The sequence below is a fragment of the Oncorhynchus clarkii genome, chromosome 11 (assembly GCF_045791955.1).
Source record: "Oncorhynchus clarkii lewisi isolate Uvic-CL-2024 chromosome 11, UVic_Ocla_1.0, whole genome shotgun sequence".
Classification (NCBI taxonomy): Eukaryota; Metazoa; Chordata; class Actinopteri; order Salmoniformes; family Salmonidae; genus Oncorhynchus; species Oncorhynchus clarkii.
Window position 1 is genome coordinate 13,612,648 of NC_092157.1, and position 21,410 is coordinate 13,634,057.

Consider the following 21,410-nt stretch of genomic DNA (forward strand, 5'->3'; position numbering starts at 1 on the left):
GGAAGTAAAGTTTCACGTCGTTTTCCTAGAAGCTAGCCCGGTGGCCAGAGCTGCACTGACTGTGGATATGCATGTTATTCTCTCATTCTAATGAAGCTGTCATCTTCAGTTAGTGCAGGGAACAGCTTGCCTGAAGCCTCAATGAGGCACACAGGTACAAAGCATACAGTCAAATGAAAGCTGTAGGGTTCAGAGGAGGGGATGGTAGAGTGCTAGTGTGAGATCATAGAAGCCATTAGAGTTTAAGTGGGAATATTCACAAGGTACTTGGTCTTTGAAGTGATGTGTTGTTGGAAAGGGGAATGTCTATGGCACTTTAACGAATTTTACAGTACATATTATTTATTTATTTCTCTCTCTCTCTCTCTTTCGCACACACACACAACTGTCCTCCTGTGATCTGTAGTGAGTGAGGGATGTTGCCCAGAGCAGGAGACTGAATGAATAAGACATGTTGCAGGAGCAGAGGTGAAGATCACAGGGGGAAGCCAATGCCCTGGGCTAACACCGAGCCGGTCAAGGGAGCCCTGATGAAGACCTAGTGGAAGGAGAAGGAGGGCAAGATGGAGTGAGGGAGAGCGTCAGAGAGCAAGACTAAGAATTCCCTTGGTGGTGTGAAACAGGGATGAATAGATGGCAATGGTCTGAGATGAAGCCCTGGTGTCTTTGAAAGGAAAAGAAAGACGGGAGTCTGTATAGCGACAGAGAGGGAGAGTGGTGGAGAAGAGGACAGGGTGAAGGCTGAAATTATGGACTCTGTTGGGGTGCATGGTTGGCATGGAAAGAACGAGTGATCTCAGGTGACTAGAAGGGTGGTAAAACGGATAAATACAAACTACATACAGAATAAAGATTGGACTCTGAGGGGAGGAAAAGACAGGCAGAAAGACAGTTGAAAAATATGGCCAGCCAAGTGTATGTTTAGGATGAAGTTCAGAGATAACATATCTAAAGGGGGAGGAGAAGAGATGGAAAGATGATAGGAGGAGAAGAGATGGAAAGAGGATAGTAGCAGAAGAGATGGAAAGATGATAGGAGGAGAAGAGATGGAAAGAGGATAGGAGCAGAAGAGATGGAAAGAGGATAGGAGGAGAAGAGATGGAAAGAGGATAGTAGCTTACCTTAGCTTTAGCTTTACATGGATACAAAACAGGAAAAAGGAATAGCGTATTAGAAGATATAATGGATTGATGGACTTCTTTCCCAGATGCTCTCAAGTGCTTTACATTGATATGTTGGACATGTGCTGATTCAAAGGATAGAAAAATAAAACGTGAGTACTTAGGATTCAGGATGAGATTCAGTGAGACGGGACGAGCAATCAGGATGCACTATATTTTAATCTTTACTCCTGATACGAAGCTGTTAATATATTCCAGTAAACTGGAGAGCTGTTGATTGCATAATTTGCATTCATTATTTGACCAGTGCAATCTAAAAACCCAGAATTGTCAATCATAATTTTGTGAATGAATGTCATTGTGATGGACAATTAGTTATCCCAGCAGATATAGAATGCTCCCCATAACAATCTGTAGTCCCCGATTAACACTCTAAACCAGAGCTGTTTGCTCGGCCCTTATTGGCTCTTGACTGAAACAACATTCAGAAATAGGCTTTTTATCGTCCTTGTCTGGTAAAGGGCAAAGTCATTGTGAAGATAGGAAAACTAAATTCACTTTCATCTCTTTGTTGCAATTGTTTACTCACTCTGGAGACAGTCTTTGTGATTGCAGGTGTAACTGTGTTGATTGTTTCCACTTGCCACTGCAGAAATATGTATTTAATGATTATGTATTTCTATTGGTTGGTTGAATTTACATATCAATAAGGTGTTATGCCATTGGTTAAGCTTGCAGATAGGGGGAGATTGCGAATGTCAATTCTTCCTAGTCTGATATTGACCTAGGTCACGTTCTGAAATAATGGATTCTATTTTCAGATTTACAATATGTAGGAGTTCATGTCCTGATGTGTGTATATACTGTATATACAGTACCAGTCACAAGTTTGGACACACCTACTCATTCAAGGGTTTTTTCTTTTTGTAAATTATTTTCTACACTGTAGAATAATAGTGACGACATCAAAACTATGAAATAACACATACGGAATCATGTAGTAACCAAAAAAGTGTTAAACAAATCAAAATAGATTTTAGTTTCTTCAAAGTAGCCACCCTTTGCCTTGATGACAGCTTTGCACTCTCTCCTCTTTTAAAAAAAGTTTTATTGAACCTTTATTTAACCTTTATTTAACCAGGCAAGTCAGTTAAGCACAAATTCTTATTTAAAATGACGGCCTACCAAAAGGCAAAAGGCCTCCTGCGGGGACGGGGGCTTGGGATAAAAAATAAATACAATATAAATATAGGACACACATCACAACAAGAGAGACAACACAACAAGAGAGACAACACAACAAGAGAGACAACACAACAAGAGAGACAATACTACATAAAGAGACAGCAACATACAGTGCCTTGCGAAAGTATTCGGCCCCCTTGAACTTTGCGACCTTTTGCCACATTTCAGGCTTCAAACATAAAGATATAAAACTGTATTTTTTTGTGAAGAATCAACAACAAGTGGGACACAATCATGAAGTGGAATGACATTTATTGGATATTTCAAACTTTTTTAACAAATCAAAAACTGAAAAATTGGGCGTGCAAAATTATTCAGCCCCTTTACTTTCAGTGCAGCAAACTCTCTCCAGAAGTTCAGTGAGGATCTCTGAATGATCCAATGTTGACCTAAATGACTAATGATGATAAATACAATCCACCTGTGTGTAATCAAGTCTCCGTATAAATGCACCTGCACTGTGATAGTCTCAGAGGTCCGTTAAAAGCACAGAGAGCATCATGAAGAACAAGGAACACACCAGGCAGGTCCGAGATACTGTTGTGAAGAAGTTTAAAGCCGGATTTGGATACAAAAAGATTTCCCAAGCTTTAAACATCCCAAGGAGCACTGTGCAAGCGATAATATTGAAATGGAAGGAGTATGAGACCACTGCAAATCTACCAAGACCTGGCCGTCCCTTTAAACTTTCAGCTCATACAAGGAGAAGACTGATCAGAGATGCAGCCAAGAGGCCCATGATCACTCTGGATGAACTGCAGAGATCTACAGCTGAGGTGGGAGACTCTGTCCATAGGACAACAATCAGTCGTATATTGCACAAATCTGGCCTTTATGGAAGAGTGGCAAGAAGAAAGCCATTTCTTAAAGATATCCATAAAAAGTGTCGTTTAAAGTTTGCCACAAGCCACCTGGGAGACACACCAAACGTGGAAGAAGGTGCTCTGGTCAGATGAAACCAAAATTGAACTTTTTGGCAACAATGCAAAACGTTATGTTTGGCGTAAAAGCAACACAGCTGAACACACCATCCCCACTGTCAAACATGGTGATGGCAGCATCATGGTTTGGGCCAGCTTTTCTTCAGCAGGGACAGGGAAGATGGTTAAAATTGATGGGAAAATGGATGGAGCCAAATACAAGACCATTCTGGAAGAATGGAACCTGATGGAGTCTGCAAAAGACCTGAGACTGGGACGGAGATTTGTCTTCCAACAAGACAATGATCCAAAACATAAAGCAAAATCTACAATGGAATGGTTCAAAAATAAACATATCCAGGTGTTAGAATGGCCAAGTCAAAGTCCAGACCTGAATCCAATCTAGAATCTGTGGAAAGAACTGAAAACTGCTGTTCACAAATGCTCTCCATCCAACCTCACTGAGCTCGAGCTGTTTTGCAAGGAGGAATGGGAAAAAATGTCAGTCTCTCGATGTGCAAAACTGATAGAGACATACCCCAAGCGACTTACAGCTGTAATCGCAGCAAAAGGTGGCGCTACAAAGTATTAACTTAAGGGGGCTGAATAATTTTGCACGCCCAATTTTTCAGTTTTTGATTTGTTAAAAAAGTTTGAAATATCCAATAAAACTTCATGATTGTGTCCCACTTGTTTTTGATTCTTCACAAAAAAATACAGTTTTATATCTTTATGTTTGAAGCCTGAAATGTGGCAAAAGGTCGCAAAGTTCAAGGGGGCCGAATACTTTCGCAAGGCACTGTAGCAAAGCAGCAACACATGACAACACAGCATGGTAGCAACACAACATAACAACAACATGGTAGCAGCACAAAACATGGTACAAACATTATTGGGCACAGACAACAGCACAAAGGGAAAGAAAGTAGAGAACAATGCATCACGCAAAGTAGCCACAACTGTCAGTAAGAGTGTCGATGATTGAGTCTTTGAATGAAGAGATTACTTATCACCCCAGTACATTCCTCTATAGCCCCAGTACATTCCTCTATAGCCCCAGTACATTCTTTATAACCTCAGCACTTTACTCTATAGCCCCAGTACATTCCTCTATAGCCCCAGTACATTCTCTATAGCCCCAGTACATTCTCTATAGCCCTAGTACATACTCTATAGCCCCAGTACATACTCTATAGCCCCAGTACATTCCTATATTGCCCCAGTACATTCTCTATAGCCCCAGTACATTCTCTATAGCCCCAGTACATTCTCTATAGCCCCAGTACATACTCTATAGCCCCAGTACATACTCTATAGCCCCAGTACATTCTCTATAGCAACAGTACATTCCTCTATAGCCCCAGTACATTCTCTATAGCAACAGTGCATTCCTCTATAGCCCCAGTACATTCTCTATAGCCCCAGTACATTCCTCTATAGCCCCAATACATTCCTCTATAGCCCCAGTACATTCCTCTATAGCCCCAGTACATTCCTCTATAGCCCCAGTACATACTCTATAGCCCCAGTACATTCTCTATAGCCCCAGTACATTCTCTATAGCCCCAGTACATTCTCTATAGCCCCAGTACATTCCTCTATAGCACCAGTACATTCCTCTATAGCCCCAGTACATTCCTCTATAGCCCCAGTACATACTCTATAGCCCCAGTACATTCTCTATAGCCCCAGTACATTCTCTATAGCCCCAGTACATTCTCTATAGCCCCAGTACATCCCTCTATAACAGGGTTTCACAAAGTCGGTCCACCCCACCCCCGGTGCACTTTTTGATGTTTTTACCATAGCACTACACAGCTGATTTAAATAACTAACCCGTCATCAAGCTTTGAATATTTAAATCAGCTGTGTAGTGCTAGGGTAAAAAAACAAAACGTGCACCCTGGGGGGCCCCGGGACTGACTTTGGGAAACCCTGCCCTACTCTATAGCCCCAGTACATTCTCTATAGCCCCAACACATTCCTCTATAGCCCCAGTGCATTCCTCTATAGCCCCAGCACATTCATCTATAGCCCCAGTGCATTCCTCTATAGCCCCAGTGCATTCCTCTATAGCCCCAACACATTCCTCTATAGCCCCAGTGCATTCCTCTATAGCCCCAACACATTCCTCTATAGCCACAGTGCATTCCTCTATAGCCCCAGTGCATTCCTCTATAGCCCCAACACATTCCTCTATAGCCCCAGTGCATTCCTCTATAGCCCCAGTACATTCCTCTATAGCCCCAGTACATTCCTCTATAGCCCCAGTGCATTCCTCTATAGCCCCAGTGCATTCCTATATAGCCCCAGCGCATTCCTCTATAGCCCCAGCGCATTCCTCTATAGCCCCACATTCCTCTATAGCCCCAGCACATTCCTCTATAGCCCCAGTGCATTCCTCTATAGCCCCAGTGCATTCCTCTATAGCCCCAGCGCATTCCTCTATAGCCCCAGCGCATTCCTCTATAGCCCCAGTGCATTCCTCTATAGCCCCAGCGCATTCCTCTATAGACCCAGTGCATTCCTCTATAGCCCCAGCACATTCCTCTATAGCCCCAACACATTCCTCTATAGCCCCAGTGCATTCCTCTATAGCCCCAGCACATTCCTCTATAGCCCCAGCGCATTCCACTATAGCCCCAGCGCATTCCTCTATAGCACCAGTACATTCCTCTATAGCCCCAACACATTCCTGTATAGCCCCAGTGCATTCCTCTATAGCCCCCACACATTCCTCTATAGCCCCAGTGCATTCCTCTATAGCCTCAGTGCATTCCTCTATAGCCCCAGCACATTCCTCTATAGCCCCAGTGCATTCCTCTATAGCCCCAGCGCATTCCTCTATAGCCCCAGCGCATTCCTCTATAGCCCCAGCGCATTCCTCTATAGCCCCAGCGCATTCCTCTATAGCACCAGTACATTCCTCTATAGCCCCAACACATTCCTCTATAGCCCCAGTACATTCCTCTATAGCCCCAGTGCATTCCTCTATAGCCCCAGCACATTCCTCTATAGCCCCAGCACATTCCTCTATAGCCTCAGCGCATTCCTCTATAGCCCCAGCGCATTCCTCTATAGCACCAGTACATTCCTCTATAGCCCCAGTGCATTCCTCTATAGCCCCAGCGCATTCCTCTATAGCCCCAGTGCATTCCTCTATAGCCCCAGTGCATTCCTCCCACTGTAAATTCCACATTTAACACAAATGTAGAGAATCCTACATCTGACACAAATGTGGAGAATCCCACATCTGACACTAATGTAGAGAATCCCACTTCTGACACCAATGTAGGAAATCCCACTTCTGACACCAATGTAGGAAATCCCACTTCTGACACAAATGTAGACAATCCAACTTCTGACACAAATGTAGACAATCCCACTTCTGACACTAATGTAGACAATCCCACTTCTGACACCAGTGTAGAGAATCATCTGACATCATTGTAGGGAATCCCACTTCTGACACCAATTTAGAGAATCCCACTTCTGACACCAATGTAGAGAGCTTAGTGACCACTGCCAATGCACCAACTGGCCACTCTGCATTCAAACACTTTGCTCTCTGATATTAAGTGTCCAAATTACAGACGATTGCAAGGATATTGCACATAGGACTATTATCAGACATTATGAAAAGTTTGATAGCCTTTGTGAAGTAATATTTATTGCTCTGTGTCTTTGCTCTATCTCTGTTCAACAGGTAATGAGCTACTGTATCGCACACGTGCGGGGGATGTTGTCAGGCTCAACATGGAGACGTATGAGAGGACGGTACTGGTGCACAACAAAAAGTTTGTGAGTCTCTACAACTCTCTCTTTTTTTCCGTAGTGTTATTTATTAAATGTTTTATTATTAGAAATGTCCAGCATATCAAAGCACCCAAAGTGTAGTGAAACAATCCATCATTACCACATCATTTGATCAGGCTCGTTAACATTTTGGGTCAGTGTTGAAACGGCCAAGGTGACGACACACAACATTATGTCTCTCCGAAATCAGAAAGAGCCTCAAGAAGATTAATGCCTCTCCCGCCCATGCCCTGCACTGAGCAATCCGTCAAACGCAGTCATTCTAGGATTACCTTAATGAAAAACACTATGCATGGTTAAATGTCATCTTTTTGTATTATTTTTATCTCTCTCTCGCTCTCTCGCTCTCTCTGTGCTTTTCAGGAAATGTACAAAGCCAGCAAGTATGAAGTGTCTCCTGACATGAAGCATGTGCTGCTCGCCTACAACGTGGCACCGGTGAGCTCTTTCATTTGTTTGCATGTTTTTGGAATTAGCGGAATAACAGGCAAATATGTCATCGGTCTTTGAAGGGAAATGTGGCGAGACGGTGGGGGAGAAAAAGTAATCATGGTGTCCGGGTAGAGGCATGTCGCACCCCACTGCCTCTCAACCACCGTAGAGAGAAACCAGCTTAGTGGAACTGTACTCTTCAGAGAGTGGCCAAAACACAAACAAACCTCACAACACAGCCGGGACAGAGGGATGAGGAGGAAAATGGAGGGGTGCAGGGGATGGGGAAAACAAAGGGAGGGAATTGGGCAAGCAGGAGAGTAGAGAGTGAGAGAATAGGAGGAAAGGTGGGAGGTTTTTCTGCTACAGCGGTTACTGCATTATGTAATGGCTCAGGTAGCTAGCTAACTACTGCAATGTGAGATCCATGACACAGTCTGAAAAATAATTAGTATGTCAGGGAATAGAAGCCCATTGAGACAACAGGGAGGCCCTGGTGGATGGAGTGTGCTGTGCGTGTGTGTGTGTGTTAGACAGTGAATTTGTTATTTCATAATCGTCCTCCAGAGCCCTGGTAGATGACGGCTCCGTCCCCCAGCTGTCATTGCACAGGCGCACACACACACACACACACATCATGCTGCTGCTTGCCCTTCACAGATATTTTTTCTCTCTCTCTCTCTCTCTCTCTCCCCAACTCTTTTTAAAAAATATTTTATTTTTGCATTTTCCAATTAAGAACATTCAAAACAAAAGTGAAAAGATATTAGACAACGATAGGACAAAGTAACAGTAACAGACGAGCGTAACAAAAAAATAATTATAATTATATATACAAACATACAATAAGAAAACAATAATAATAATGAGACATTGGATCACCTGCCGTAGGCTACATATTATACATTACGTGTGAAACATTATGTGAGGATTATATAGAGATTCAATCATAGCGATTCTCCATATAGTCAATAAAAGGTTGCCAAATTCTGTAAAATGTCTTTAACTTATTCCTCAAGCAGTAAGTGATTTTCTCCAAAGGGATACAACTGTTAACTTCCGATAGCCACATTGCAACTGGCAGGGAGGAATCCAATTTCCATTTCAAGCGGTTCAGAATTTACTGAACGTGACTAATTACTAAGTAGAATACAATGTAATCTCCCATCATATGTACTTCCATTCTGATGGTAATTACTAAAACATGTTTTTAATGGCCAAGTCAATCAGTCTTCTTTATGACAGTCTCCAATCCTTCTTCTTCCAGGTGTACCAGCACTCGTTCACTGCCTTCTACATCATCTGCAGCCTGGAGACTCCGTAAGTGGCTGAAACCAACCAATGCTTCCCCTCCCCTCCTGTCTCCTGTCCGAAGCCTAGTCAGTCATGTCTCTGCACTGCCACCCCCTGGAGACAAGGAGAACTGCAAGCCAGGGGCCTTGATGATCTCATCCATCCTCACCTCCAGACAAAGACACAGGGCCTGTGACACCTCTAATTCTCTGCTCTACAGCTCACAGCACTTCTAAAGGAACTAAAAGTGGCTGTGGTATATAAGGCACCTGTATTTCTAGCTGTTCTTCAACATTTTGGACTGGGATGTATAACACTGGTACTTCTGGGCAGGAGCAGCGAAGTGTTTTTTTTAATCCTTTGTTTTGTTGATGATCAACTAAGAGTATTTTTTAAAGAAGGTGCTCTGTCATTTAGTGAGGGGCAGTTCAATGTGTGTGTCGGTGTGTAGTGTGGATGTGTGTGTGTATGTGTGTTCATATTGTGGTCTCGCCTCTCTGCTGCAGGGAGACATGGAACCTGAATCCTCCAGAGGTACGGAACGCCCAACTGCAGTACGCAGGCTGGGGACCCAGGGGCCAGCAGCTGGTAAGAACTACAACTCCCAGCAGCACCCTCTGTCTCATCCATACTCCATACCCCTATGTCACTGCTATTTGACAGAATCGTGTGTGTGTGTGTCCGTGTCTGATTCTCAATGGATAGTACAATATGAATGGACTTTATCTCCACATTAGCTATTACTATGGTTGCAAGCCCATTGTAATTTACCAAAGTTACCAGAATCTTCAGTATTTTGGTAATTAACAGAAAATATATGGCAATCTATTGTAACATTGGTAATATATACTTGAATAACTTATAAAATATATATATCTATATTCCATACTGTATTCATTTTCTATATCGTTGTCCATATTGTCCATGAGTTTCTTGTAGATAAACTATATGGTTCCAGAGAAAACAGCCTAATTAATAAAGAAAAAGCATCTAATCAACAAATGCATCATTTTTTATTCACTCTGCAAATCTTTGAACTATTTAATTTTTTCACAACTGACACCAATTTTATTTACAACCGACATGTTAAATACATGTATAAAAAAATATAACGAATATTTAATTCAGAAACCCTCATATTAAACACTGGTATTCACTAAGTTGATGGTTTATATTTTAAGATAATGTTTTATAGCTTTGTCATTCTGTTTTATTTGAAAGTCATCATATTTCATTATTATTTTATATATGATGTGACAAGGCCACACAGAAGCCACACACCTGTGATAATCTGAAGTACCAAAAAGGGCCACTAGATGTCTTGAGATACAATCCTTGAAAGATACCAAAATTCTGGTAGTTTATTGGTAAACTTAGAAAGTTTCCAGTAATATACCGTCCCTTTGCAACCCTAGCTGTGACCTTTCCTATAGCTATTTATGTTAAACTATCACAAGCTACCAGGCAGTCTAGCCATAGAAAGAACATTAATAAGCATTAGTCTACTAGTACTCAGAGCAGACTATCCTCTGGCACAATGCAATTAATTACGTGTAATCTCCCCAGTGGATTAATTGGCAAAGTCAATTGATTGATATCACACAGTCTCTCCTATCATTACTCATTAAACAGCCCTGATTCCAACAGTCACTTTCGTTTAAAGGAGCTTTTCTCCCAGCAACAGATTCTTGCCGTTTGGGCTATGATACTTGTTGTCAACGATAAGATGATTAGGTGGGAGAGGAAGGTGTCTGCCAATGTGAGTTCACATATACTTGTATGCACACACACTCACACACATCCACACACACTAACATCAGTCCATCTGTTGTCACATTTCTCAAACTAGCTGACAGCTTAGTCTTACACTGGCCTCTTGATCTGCTCTTTACACACACACACAGCTGTTTCTTTACACACACACACACACACACACACACACACACACACACACACACACACACACACACACACACACACAGCTGTCTTTTCCCATGTTGAAAGCGGTGGAATTAGGTTAAATACACAGTGTCCTTTGATGCACCAGAGGGGAGGACGGGCAGCTGTGTCTGAGTCTGTGTGGATGAACACTGTTCATTTAACTCCAGCTTTAGCAGTAACTTTAATCATGTTTACATACTGCTTTACTAATTTCATACTAATTTATACTGTATTCTATTGTACTGTATTTTAGTCAATGTCACTCCGACATTGCTCATCCTAATATTTATATATTTCTTAATTCCATTCTTTTACTTTTAGATGTGTGTATATTGCTGTGAATTATAGATATTACTGCACTGTTGGAGCTAGGAACACAAGTATTTCGCTACACCCGCAATAACATCTACTAAATATGTGTATGTGAACAATAACATTTGATTTGATTTAATAAGGGGTCCTTATTAAAGGTGTTTTTCTTCTCTTCTGTTAAATCGGAGACGGATCCTTCACTGAGACGCTGAGCTTTGCTTGCTCTCTCTATCTTCCTCTCCCTCCCTTTCTCTCTAGAGGGTCTGACATGGTACATCTTTCTCTCCTGCTGTTGTCAGCCTGCCCACAATATGACCTCACATCTCCCCAGACTCTGTGTGTGAATAGCATATGGGAGGTAGCTTGGGTAGTACCTCCTTCAGAAGTGGGCCAAGCTCACTGTGTGACTCTCTGCACTGGCCTAGATCCAGTTGTTAAACTGGGCCTCAGTCAGTCTGCATCGAGGAGAACTCAAACACACCGGGGTCCCCCCTGGCTTACCTTGCCACATGAGCAACAGAAGTTTTAATTAGGAAGGATGGAGCTGACCATGAACTGCCCAGCAGGTACTTCTCCCAACAGTGGACAGAGAGGACGGCAATGCTGTACACCATTAAAGGATTAATCTGCAATTAGGATTTATATTGATATACAATATTGGTGTCCAATGTGTTGAGGAAGGGATTCATTATTCATTATGTTCTCTCTGTATTCTTGTTCACCTTTGTTTTCCCACACACAACCTATAGTCCTTTGTTTTCTCACACACAACCTTTAGTCTTTTGTTTTCTCACACACAACCTTTAGTCTCTTGCATACAAAACTCTCGGTTTCCCTCGCTCTCTCTCCTGCTTTCTCTCTCTCTCTTTCTCTCCCTCTCTCTCCTGCTTTCTCCCTCTTTCTCTCTCCTGTTCCAGAGTTATCCATCAGTACTTAGACCTACAGTACTACGGAGATGTAAACAAGCTGGCAGTAGCAGAATCAGAGCCAGGCCAGTCAGCCAACACTACTGCTAAATGTTTTACAATTCAAGTTGTGCAGTGAATAGGAAAGTATCTACACTATGGATAGAACCTTTTTATCTCATATTGGCTCTATATTTCTCATGGTTAAAGCATCCTTCTGTCAACCTACAGGTCAACAAGTTTAGTAATGCAGCGGTTACATCTTCCTGTATCATAGGTTATTTATTCCACATCCTTCCTTTCTTTATTTCTTTCTTTCTTTCCTCTTAGATTTTTATTTTTGAGAACAACATCTACTATCGTTCGACGGTGGAGAGCCGATCGATCCGTCTGGTTTCCACCGGCAAGGAGGGGGTCATCTTCAATGGGCTCAGCGATTGGCTGTACGAAGGTGAGATTGGCTGATGTGAATACTGTATTATTGGTGTTCTAGGTGGTGATGTCTATCCCATTGCATTGTCGACCCCAAAGAATGTGGCACTTGAATAAAAATTATGGAGTTATTATTTAGGCTAGTCAGAGGTGCAGTGAACAAATGATTTAGAATCATACCAAAATGGCGTTAAAAACAGGAAACCTGCCAATTTGCTCAAATTTCCCAGAGTTCTCACCACGGCTGTTCTACATGAGTGAATTAGCATTAATTAGCATTAATTCAGCAGAATTAATATTCACCGTCTGTTCTCCACTCTGATACAGATGTCAGGTTTTCTCAACGTTGTTTTGTCTGTTTTGACTCGACTGATCAAAGCTCACCTGAGTCCACCTCAGTGCCTCCGCCTCGTCCCCTGAGGACCAGACTGCCTCTCAACTCTTCTTCTGTTCCTCGTGTTTTATTCTCTCTTTTCTTCTCTCTTTTAATAACACGGAGAAAGAGAGAGATGGAGAACTGTCAGGAAGGGATGGAAATTGCTGTCTTTTATTTAGGCCTTGTGTAGTGCTCAATGGGTGGACTGGCACTTGGGTCTCTACTAACTAGGTCTCTTGTGACTAGGGTTGCAAAATGTGTGGGACTTTCAATAAATTCCCTGGTTTTCCAGAAATCCTGGTTTGAGGATTCCGGATTTCTTGCTTATTCCCTTCTGATTTTGGGAATCCCAGGTAATTGAAAGTTCCCTACTTGTGACAGACTGTGACAGTCTCTAGTCTCTTGAGCAAGCAAGATTCCAAGATTTTACAATGACAAATATTAATGTGTGTGCGGCGTGCATTTAAAAAGTCTCTGCATGTAAGTGTGTATGCCTGCGAGGTTGCTTTGTGTTAATGTGTGTAGCCTGTGTATGTAGTATGTGTGTGTTACAGTGTGTTTGTAGTATGTGTGTGTTACAGTGTGTATGTAGTATGTGTGTGTCACAGTGTGTATGTGACACACACTTTTATTCCTTGTCCCCAACGCTCTAGGCGACCAGTTTTGATAGCCTTTGGCCGCACCCTCATCCTACTCCTCCTCTGTTCCTCGGGTGATGTGGAGGTAAACCCAGGCCCTGCATGTCCCCAGGCACCCTCATTTGTTGACTTCTGTGATCGAAAAAGCCTTTGTTTCGTATGTGTCAACATCAGAAGACTCCCTAAGTTTGTTTTACCCTGATGTCCTTGCAGTGTCTGAATCCTGGCTTAGGAAGGCCACCAAAAATTCAGAGATTTCCATGCCCAACTATAACACTTTCCGTCAAGATAGAACTGCCAAAGGGGGAGGAGTTGCAATCTACTGCAGAGATAGCCTGCAAAGTTCTGTCATACTTTCCAGGTCTATGCCCAAACAGTTCGAACTTCTAATTTTAAAAATGAATCTCTCCAGAAATAAGTCTCTCACTGTTGCAGCCTGCTACCGACCCCCTCAGCTCCCAGCTGTGCCCTGGACACCATCTGTGAATTGATCGCCCCCCATCTAGCTTCAGAGTTTGTTCTGTTAGGTGACCTAAACTGGGATATGCTTAACACCCCGGCAGTCCTACAATCTAAGCTAGATGCCCTCAATCTCACAAAAATCATCAAGGAACCCACCAGGTACAACCTTAAATCTGTAAACATGGGCACCCTAATCCTATGCCGTTATCACCCTTATCCTAACCAACTTGCCTCCAAATACACCTCTGCTGTCTTCAATCAGGATCTCAGCGATCACTGCCTCATTGCCTGTATCCGCTACGGGTCCGCGGTCAAACAACCACCCCTCATCACTGTCAAACGCTCCCTAAAACACTTCTGCGAGCAGGCCTTTCTAATCGACTTGGCCCGGGTATCCTGGAAGGATATTGACCTCATCCCGTCAGTTGAGGATGCCTGGTCATTCTTAAAAAGTAACTTCCTCACCATCTTAGACAAGCATGCTCCATTCAAAAAATGCAGAACTAAGAACAGATATAGCCCTTGGTTCACTCCAGACCTGACTGCCCTCGACCAGTACAAAAATATCCTGTGGCGGACTGCTATAGCATCGAATAGTCCCCGCGATATGCAACTGTTCAGGGAAGTCAGGAACCAATACACGCAGTCAGTCAGGAAAGAAGAGACCAGCTTTTTCAAGCAGAAATTTGCATCCTGTAGCTCTAACTCCCAAAAGTTCCGGGACACTGTAAAGTCCATGGAGAACAAGAGCACCTCCTCCCAGCTGCCCACTGCACTGAGGCTAGGTAACACCGTCACCACCGATAAATCCGTGATAATCGAAAACTTCAACAAGCATTTCTCAACGGCTGGCCATGCCTTCTTCCTGGCTACTCCAACCTCGGCCAACAGCTCCGCACCCCCCTTAGCTACCTGCCCACGCCTCCCCAGCTTCTCCTTTACCCAAATCCAGATAGCAGATGTTCTGAAAGAGCTGCAAAACCTGGACCCATACAAATCAGCTGGGCTTGACAATCTGGACCCTCTATTTTTGAAACTGTCCGCCGCCATTGTCGTAACCCCTATTACCAGCCTGTTCAACCTCTCCTTTGTATCATCTGAGATCCCCAAGGATTGGAAAGCTGCCGCGGTCTTCCTCCTCTTCAAAGGGGGAGACACCCTGGACCCAAACTGTTACAGACCTATATCCATCCTGCCCTGCCTATCTAAGGTCTTCGAAAGCCAAGTCAACAAACAGATCACTGACCATCTCGAATCCCACCGTACCTTCTCCGCTGTGCAATCCGGTTTCCGAGCCGGTCACGGGTGCACCTCACTCAAGGTCCTAAACGATATCATAACCTCCATCGATAAAAGACAGTACTGTGCAGCCGTCTTCATCGACCTGGCCAAGGCTTTCGACTCTGTCAATCACCATATTCTTATCGGCAGACTCAGTAGCCTCGGTTTTTCTAATGACTGCCTTGCCTGGTTCACCAACTACTTTGCAGACAGAGTTCAGTGTGTCAAATCGGAGGGCATGTTGTCCGGTCCTCTGGCAGTCTCTATGGGGGTACCACAGGGTTCAATTCTCGGGCCGACTCTTTCACTGTATATATCAATGATGTTGCTCTTGCTGCGGGCGATTCCCTGATCCACCTCTAGGCAGACGACACCATTCTGTATACTTCCGGCCCGTCCTTGGACACTGTGCTATCTAACCTCCAAACGAGCTTCAATGCCATACAACACTCCTTCCGTGGCCTCCAACTGCTCTTAAACGCTAGTCAAACCAAATGCATGATTTTCAACAATTCGCTGCCTGCACCTGCACGCCCGACTAGCATCACCACCCTGGATGGTTCCGACCTAGAATATGTGGACATCTATAAGTACCTAGGTGTCTGGCTAGACTGCAAACTCTCCTTCCAGACTCATATCAAACATCTCCCATCCAAAATCAAATCTAGAGTCGGCTTTCTATTTCGCAACAAAGCCTCCTTCACTCACGCCGCAAAACTTACCCTAGTAAAACTGACTACCCTACCGATCCTCGACTTCGGCGATGTCATCTACAAAATAGCTCCCAATACTCTACTCAGCAAACTGGATGCAGTTTATCGCAGTGCCATCCGTTTTGTTACTAAAGCACCTTATACCACCCACCAATGCGACCTATGTGCTCTAGTCGGCTGGCCCTTGCTACATGTTCGTCGCCAGACCCACTGGCTCCAGGTCATCTACAAGTCTATGCTAGGTAAAGCTCCGCCTTATCTCAGTTCACTGGTCACGATGGCAACACCCACCCGTAGCATGCGCTCCAGCAGGTGTATCTCACTGATCATCCCTAAAGCCAAAACCTTGCAAAAATCTCTGAAGTTGGAGACTTTTATCTCCCTCACCAACTTTAAACATCTGCTATCTGAGCAGCTAACTGATTGCTGCAGCTGTACATAGTACATCGGTATATAGCCCACCCAATTTACCTACCTCATCCCCATACTGTTTTTATTTTATTTACTTTTCTGCTCTTTTGCACACCAGTATCTCTACCTGCACATGTTCATCTGATCATTTATCACTCCAGTGTTAATCTGCTAAATTGTAATTATTCACTCCTATGGCCTATTTATTGCCTACCTCCTCATGCCTTTTGCACACAATGCATATAGATTCTTTTTTTTCCTACTATGTTATTGACTTGTTTATTGTTTACTCCATGTGTAACTCTGTGTTGTTGTCTGTTCACACTGCTATGCTTTATCTTGGCCAGGTCGCAGTTGCAAATGAGAACTTGTTCTCAACTAGCCTACCTGGTGAAATAAAGGTGTTCTCAACTAGCCTACCTGGTGAAATAATGGTGTTCTCAACTAGCCTACCTGGTTAAATAAAGGTGTTCTCAACTAGCCTACCTGGTTAAATAAAGGTGTTCTCAACTAGCCTACCTGGTTAAATAAAGGTGTTCCCAACTAGCCTACCTGGTTAAATAAAGGTGTTCTCCACTAGCCTGCCTGGTTAAATAAAGGTGTTCTCAACTAGCCTACCTGGTTAAATAAAGGTGTTCCCAACCAGCCTACCTGGTTAAATAAAGGTGTTCTCAACTAGCCTACCTGGTTAAATAAAGGTGTTCCCAACTAGCCTACCTGGTTAAATAAAGGTGTTCTCAACTAGCCTACCTGGTGAAATAATGGTGTTCTCAACTAGCCTACCTGGTTAAATAAAGGTGTTCTCAACTAGCCTACCTGGTTAAATAAAGGTGTTCTCAACTAGCCTACCTGGTTAAATAAAGGTGTTCCCAACTAGCCTACCTGGTTAAATAAAGGTGTTCTCAACTAGCCTGCCTGGTTAAATAAAGGTGTTCTCAACTAGCCTACCTGGTTAAATAAAGGTGTTCCCAACCAGCCTACCTGGTTAAATAAAGGTGTTCTCAACTAGCCTACCTGGTTAAATAAAGGTGTTCCCAACTAGCCTACCTGGTTAAATAAAGGTGTTCCCAACTAGCCTACCTGGTGAAATAAAGGTGTTCCCAACTAGCCTACCTGGTTAAATAAAGGTGAAATAAAATACATAAATAAATGTAGTAGGTGTGTGTTACAGTGTGTATGTAGTATGTGTGTGTTACAGTGTGTATGTAGTCTGTGTGTGTTACAGTGTGTATGTAGTCTGTGTGTGTTACAGTGTGTATGTAGTCTGTGTGTGTCACAGTGTGTATGTAGTCTGTGTGTGTCACAGTGTGTATGTAGTCTGTGTGTGTCACAGTGTGTATGTAGTCTGTGTGTGTTACAGTGTGTATGTAGTCTGTGTGTGTTACAGTGTGTATGTAGTCTGTGTGTGTTACAGTGTGTATGTAGTCTGTGTGTGTCACAGTGTGTATGTAGTCTGTGTGTGTCACAGTGTGTATGTAGTCTGTGTGTGTCACAGTGTGTATGTAGTCTGTGTGTGTCACAGTGTGTATGTAGTCTGTGTGTGTCACAGTGTGTATGTAGTCTGTGTGTGTCACAGTGTGTATGTAGTCTGTGTGTGTTACAGTGTGTATGTAGTAGGTGTGTGTTACAGTGTGTATGTAGTCTGTGTGTGTTACAGTGTGTATGTAGTAGGTGTGTGTTACAGTGTGTATGTAGTCTGTGTGTGTTACAGTGTGTATGTAGTCTGTGTGTGTCACAGTGTGTATGTAGTCTGTGTGTGTCACAGTGTGTATGTAGTCTGTGTGTGTCACAGTGTGTATGTAGTCTGTGTGTGTTACAGTGTGTATGTAGTAGGTGTGTGTTACAGTGTGTATGTAGTCTGTGTGTGTTACAGTGTGTATGTAGTAGGTGTGTGTTACAGTGTGTATGTAGTCTGTGTGTGTTACAGTGTGTATGTAGTAGGTGTGTGTCACAGTGTATGTAGTAGGTGTGTGTCACAGTGTATGTAGTAGGTGTGTGTCACAGTGTATGTAGTAGGTGTGTGTCACAGTGTGTATGTAGTCTGTGTGTGTTACAGTGTGTATGTAGTCTGTGTGTGTCACAGTGTATGTAGTAGGTGTGTGTCACAGTGTGTATGTAGTCTGTGTGTGTTACAGTGTGTATGTAGTCTGTGTGTGTTACAGTGTGTATGTAGTCTGTGTGTGTTACAGTGTGTATGTAGTCTGTGTGTGTCACAGTGTATGTAGTAGGTGTGTGTTACAGTGTGTATGTAGTAGGTGTGTGTTACAGTGTGTATGTAGTCTGTGTGTGTTACAGTGTGTATGTAGTAGGTGTGTGTCACAGTGTATGTAGTAGGTGTGTGTCACAGTGTGTATGTAGTCTGTGTGTGTTACAGTGTGTATGTAGTCTGTGTGTGTTACAGTGTGTATGTAGTCTGTGTGTGTTACAGTGTGTATGTAGTCTGTGTGTGTTACAGTGTGTATGTAGTCTGTGTGTGTCACAGTTTGTATGTAGTCTGTGTGTGTTACAGTGTGTATGTAGTCTGTGTGTGTCACAGTGTGTATGTAGTCTGTGTGTGTTACAGTGTGTATGTAGTCTGTGTGTGTCACAGTTTGTATGTAGTCTGTGTGTGTTACAGTGTGTATGTAGTCTGTGTGTGTCACAGTGTGTATGTAGTCTGTGTGTGTCACAGTGTGTATGTAGTCTGTGTGTGTCACAGTGTGTATGTAGTCTGTGTGTGTCACAGTTTGTATGTAGTCTGTGTGTGTTACAGTGTGTATGTAGTCTGTGTGTGTCACAGTTTGTATGTAGTCTGTGTGTGTTACAGTGTGTATGTAGTCTGTGTGTGTCACAGTGTGTATGTAGTCTGTGTGTGTCACAGTGTGTATGTAGTCTGTGTGTGTTACAGTGTGTATGTAGTCTGTGTGTGTCACAGTGTGTATGTAGTCTGTGTGTGTTACAGTGTGTATGTAGTCTGTGTGTGTCACAGTTTGTATGTAGTCTGTGTGTGTTACAGTGTGTATGTAGTCTGTGTGTGTCACAGTGTGTATGTAGTCTGTGTGTGTCACAGTGTGTATGTAGTCTGTGTGTGTCACAGTGTGTATGTAGTCTGTGTGTGTCACAGTTTGTATGTAGTCTGTGTGTGTTACAGTGTGTATGTAGTAGGTGTGTGTCACAGTTTGTATGTAGTCTGTGTGTGTTACAGTGTGTATGTAGTAGGTGTGTGTCACAGTGTATGTAGTAGGTGTGTGTCACAGTGTGTATGTAGTCTGTGTGTGTCACAGTGTGTATGTAGTATGTGTGTGTCACAGTTTGTATGTAGTCTGTGTGTGTTACAGTGTGTATGTAGTCTTTGTGTAATCTGTGTATGTGTTTACTGTTGACTCATGACCCACCCCTACCCCCAGATTAGTTTGAATGAGATTTTAAGATACAGAGGAGCCCTCCCAACAGCTATATTAGTCTAACTCCATTTAAACCCTGACATATACTTGTGAAGCGCTGAAGGCCTGGCAATTTAGACTAATCATTTATGAAGGAAGATTAATCTTTCAACGAGACGGGAGGGAATTTAGCATGAGCTTGACCTGCCTCACAATGTAGACCTGCTTCACATATCATGTCACTCAATGCAGATCTCTGACAGACTGTATTCATTCTGCAATAACACATCAAACGTGTGTGTGTGTGTTTAGTGGTGACATAACCCGTGAAGGGGAGAGAAAGCCCTTCCCAGGTTGTGTAACATCTGTTTAGATCTGGACCAGACGGCTGCAGGGTCAGTGACAGTGTCAGACACAGAGAGGAAAGCTCTCCCTGGAGGAAAACTCTCCCTGGAGTAAAGCTCTCCCTGGAGGAAAACTCTCTGGAGTAAAGCTCTCCCTGGAGGAAAGCTCTCCCTGGAGGAAAACTCTCCCTGGAGTAAAGCTCTCCCTGGAGGAAAACTCTCTCTGGAGTAAAGCTCTCCCTGGAGGAAAACTCTCCCTGGAGTAAAGCTCTCCCTGGAGTAAAGCTCTCCCTGGAGGAAAACTCTCCCTGGAGTAAAGCTCTCCCTGGAGGAAAACTCTCCCTGGAGTAAAGCTCTCCCTGGAGTAAAGCTCTCCCTGGAGGAAAACTCTCCCTGGAGTAAAGCTCTCCCTGGAGGAAAACTCTCCCTGGAGTAAAGCTCTCCCTGGAGTAAAGCTCTCCCTGGAGGAAAACTGTCCCTGGAGGAAAGCTCTCCCTGGAAGAAAACTCCACGCTTGCATTCTAGATGAGATTATCATTGTGTGTGCCCCCTGTCTGTGTTTATACCTACAGTTGAAGTCAGAAGTTTACATACACCTTAGCCAAATACATTTAAACTCTGTTTTTCACAATTCCTGAAATGTAATCCCAGTAAAAATTCCCTGTTTTAGGTCCGTTAGGATCACCACTTTATTTTAAGAATGTGAAATGTCAGAATAATAGTAGAGAAAATTATTTATTTCAGCTTTTATTTCTTTCATCACATTCCCAGTGGGTCAGAAATTTACATACACTCAATTAGTATTTGGTAGCATGGCCTTTAAATTGTTTAACTTGGGTCAAAAGTTTCTGGTAGCCTTCCACAAGATTCCCACAATAAGTTGGGTGAATTTTGGCCCATTCCTCCTGACAGAGCTGGTGTAACTGAGTCAGGTTTGCTCGCACACGCTTTTTCAGTTCTGCACACAAATGTTCTATAGGATTGAGGTCAGGGCTTTGAGATGGCCACTCCAATACCTTGACTTTGTTGTCCTTAAGCCATTTTGCCACAACTTTGGAAGTATGATTGGGGTCATTGTCCATTTGGAAGACCCATTTGCGACCAAGCTTCAACTTCCTGACTGATGTCTTGAGATGTTGCTTCAATATATCCACATAATTTTCCTGCCTCATGATGCCATCTATTTTGTGAAGTGCACCAGTCCCTCCTGCAGCAAAGCACTCCAATTACATGATGCTGCCACACCCGTGCATCACGGTTGGGATGGTGTCCTTCGGCTTGCAAGCCTCCCCCTTTTTCCTCCAAACATAAAGATGGTCATTATGGCCAAACAGTTATATTTTTGTTTCATCAGACCAGAGGACATTTCTCCAAAAAGTATGTTCTTTGTCCCGATGTGCAGTTGC

At 43.2% G+C, this 21,410-nt stretch overlaps 1 protein-coding gene across 1 annotated transcript in view; it reads left to right on the forward strand.

Annotated features, from left to right (window-relative positions):
• LOC139420222 (A-type potassium channel modulatory protein DPP6-like) overlaps window positions 1-21,410 on the forward strand; it is a 284,853-nt gene that overhangs the window by 213,263 nt on the left and 50,180 nt on the right. The window contains exons 4-8 of the mRNA XM_071170073.1: window positions 6,993-7,087; window positions 7,466-7,540; window positions 8,802-8,854; window positions 9,334-9,415; window positions 12,316-12,436. Of these exons, the coding sequence (XP_071026174.1) occupies window positions 7,043-7,087; window positions 7,466-7,540; window positions 8,802-8,854; window positions 9,334-9,415; window positions 12,316-12,436 (376 nt within the window). The 5' untranslated portion in view covers window positions 6,993-7,042. The remainder of the gene's footprint in view (window positions 1-6,992; window positions 7,088-7,465; window positions 7,541-8,801; window positions 8,855-9,333; window positions 9,416-12,315; window positions 12,437-21,410) is intronic.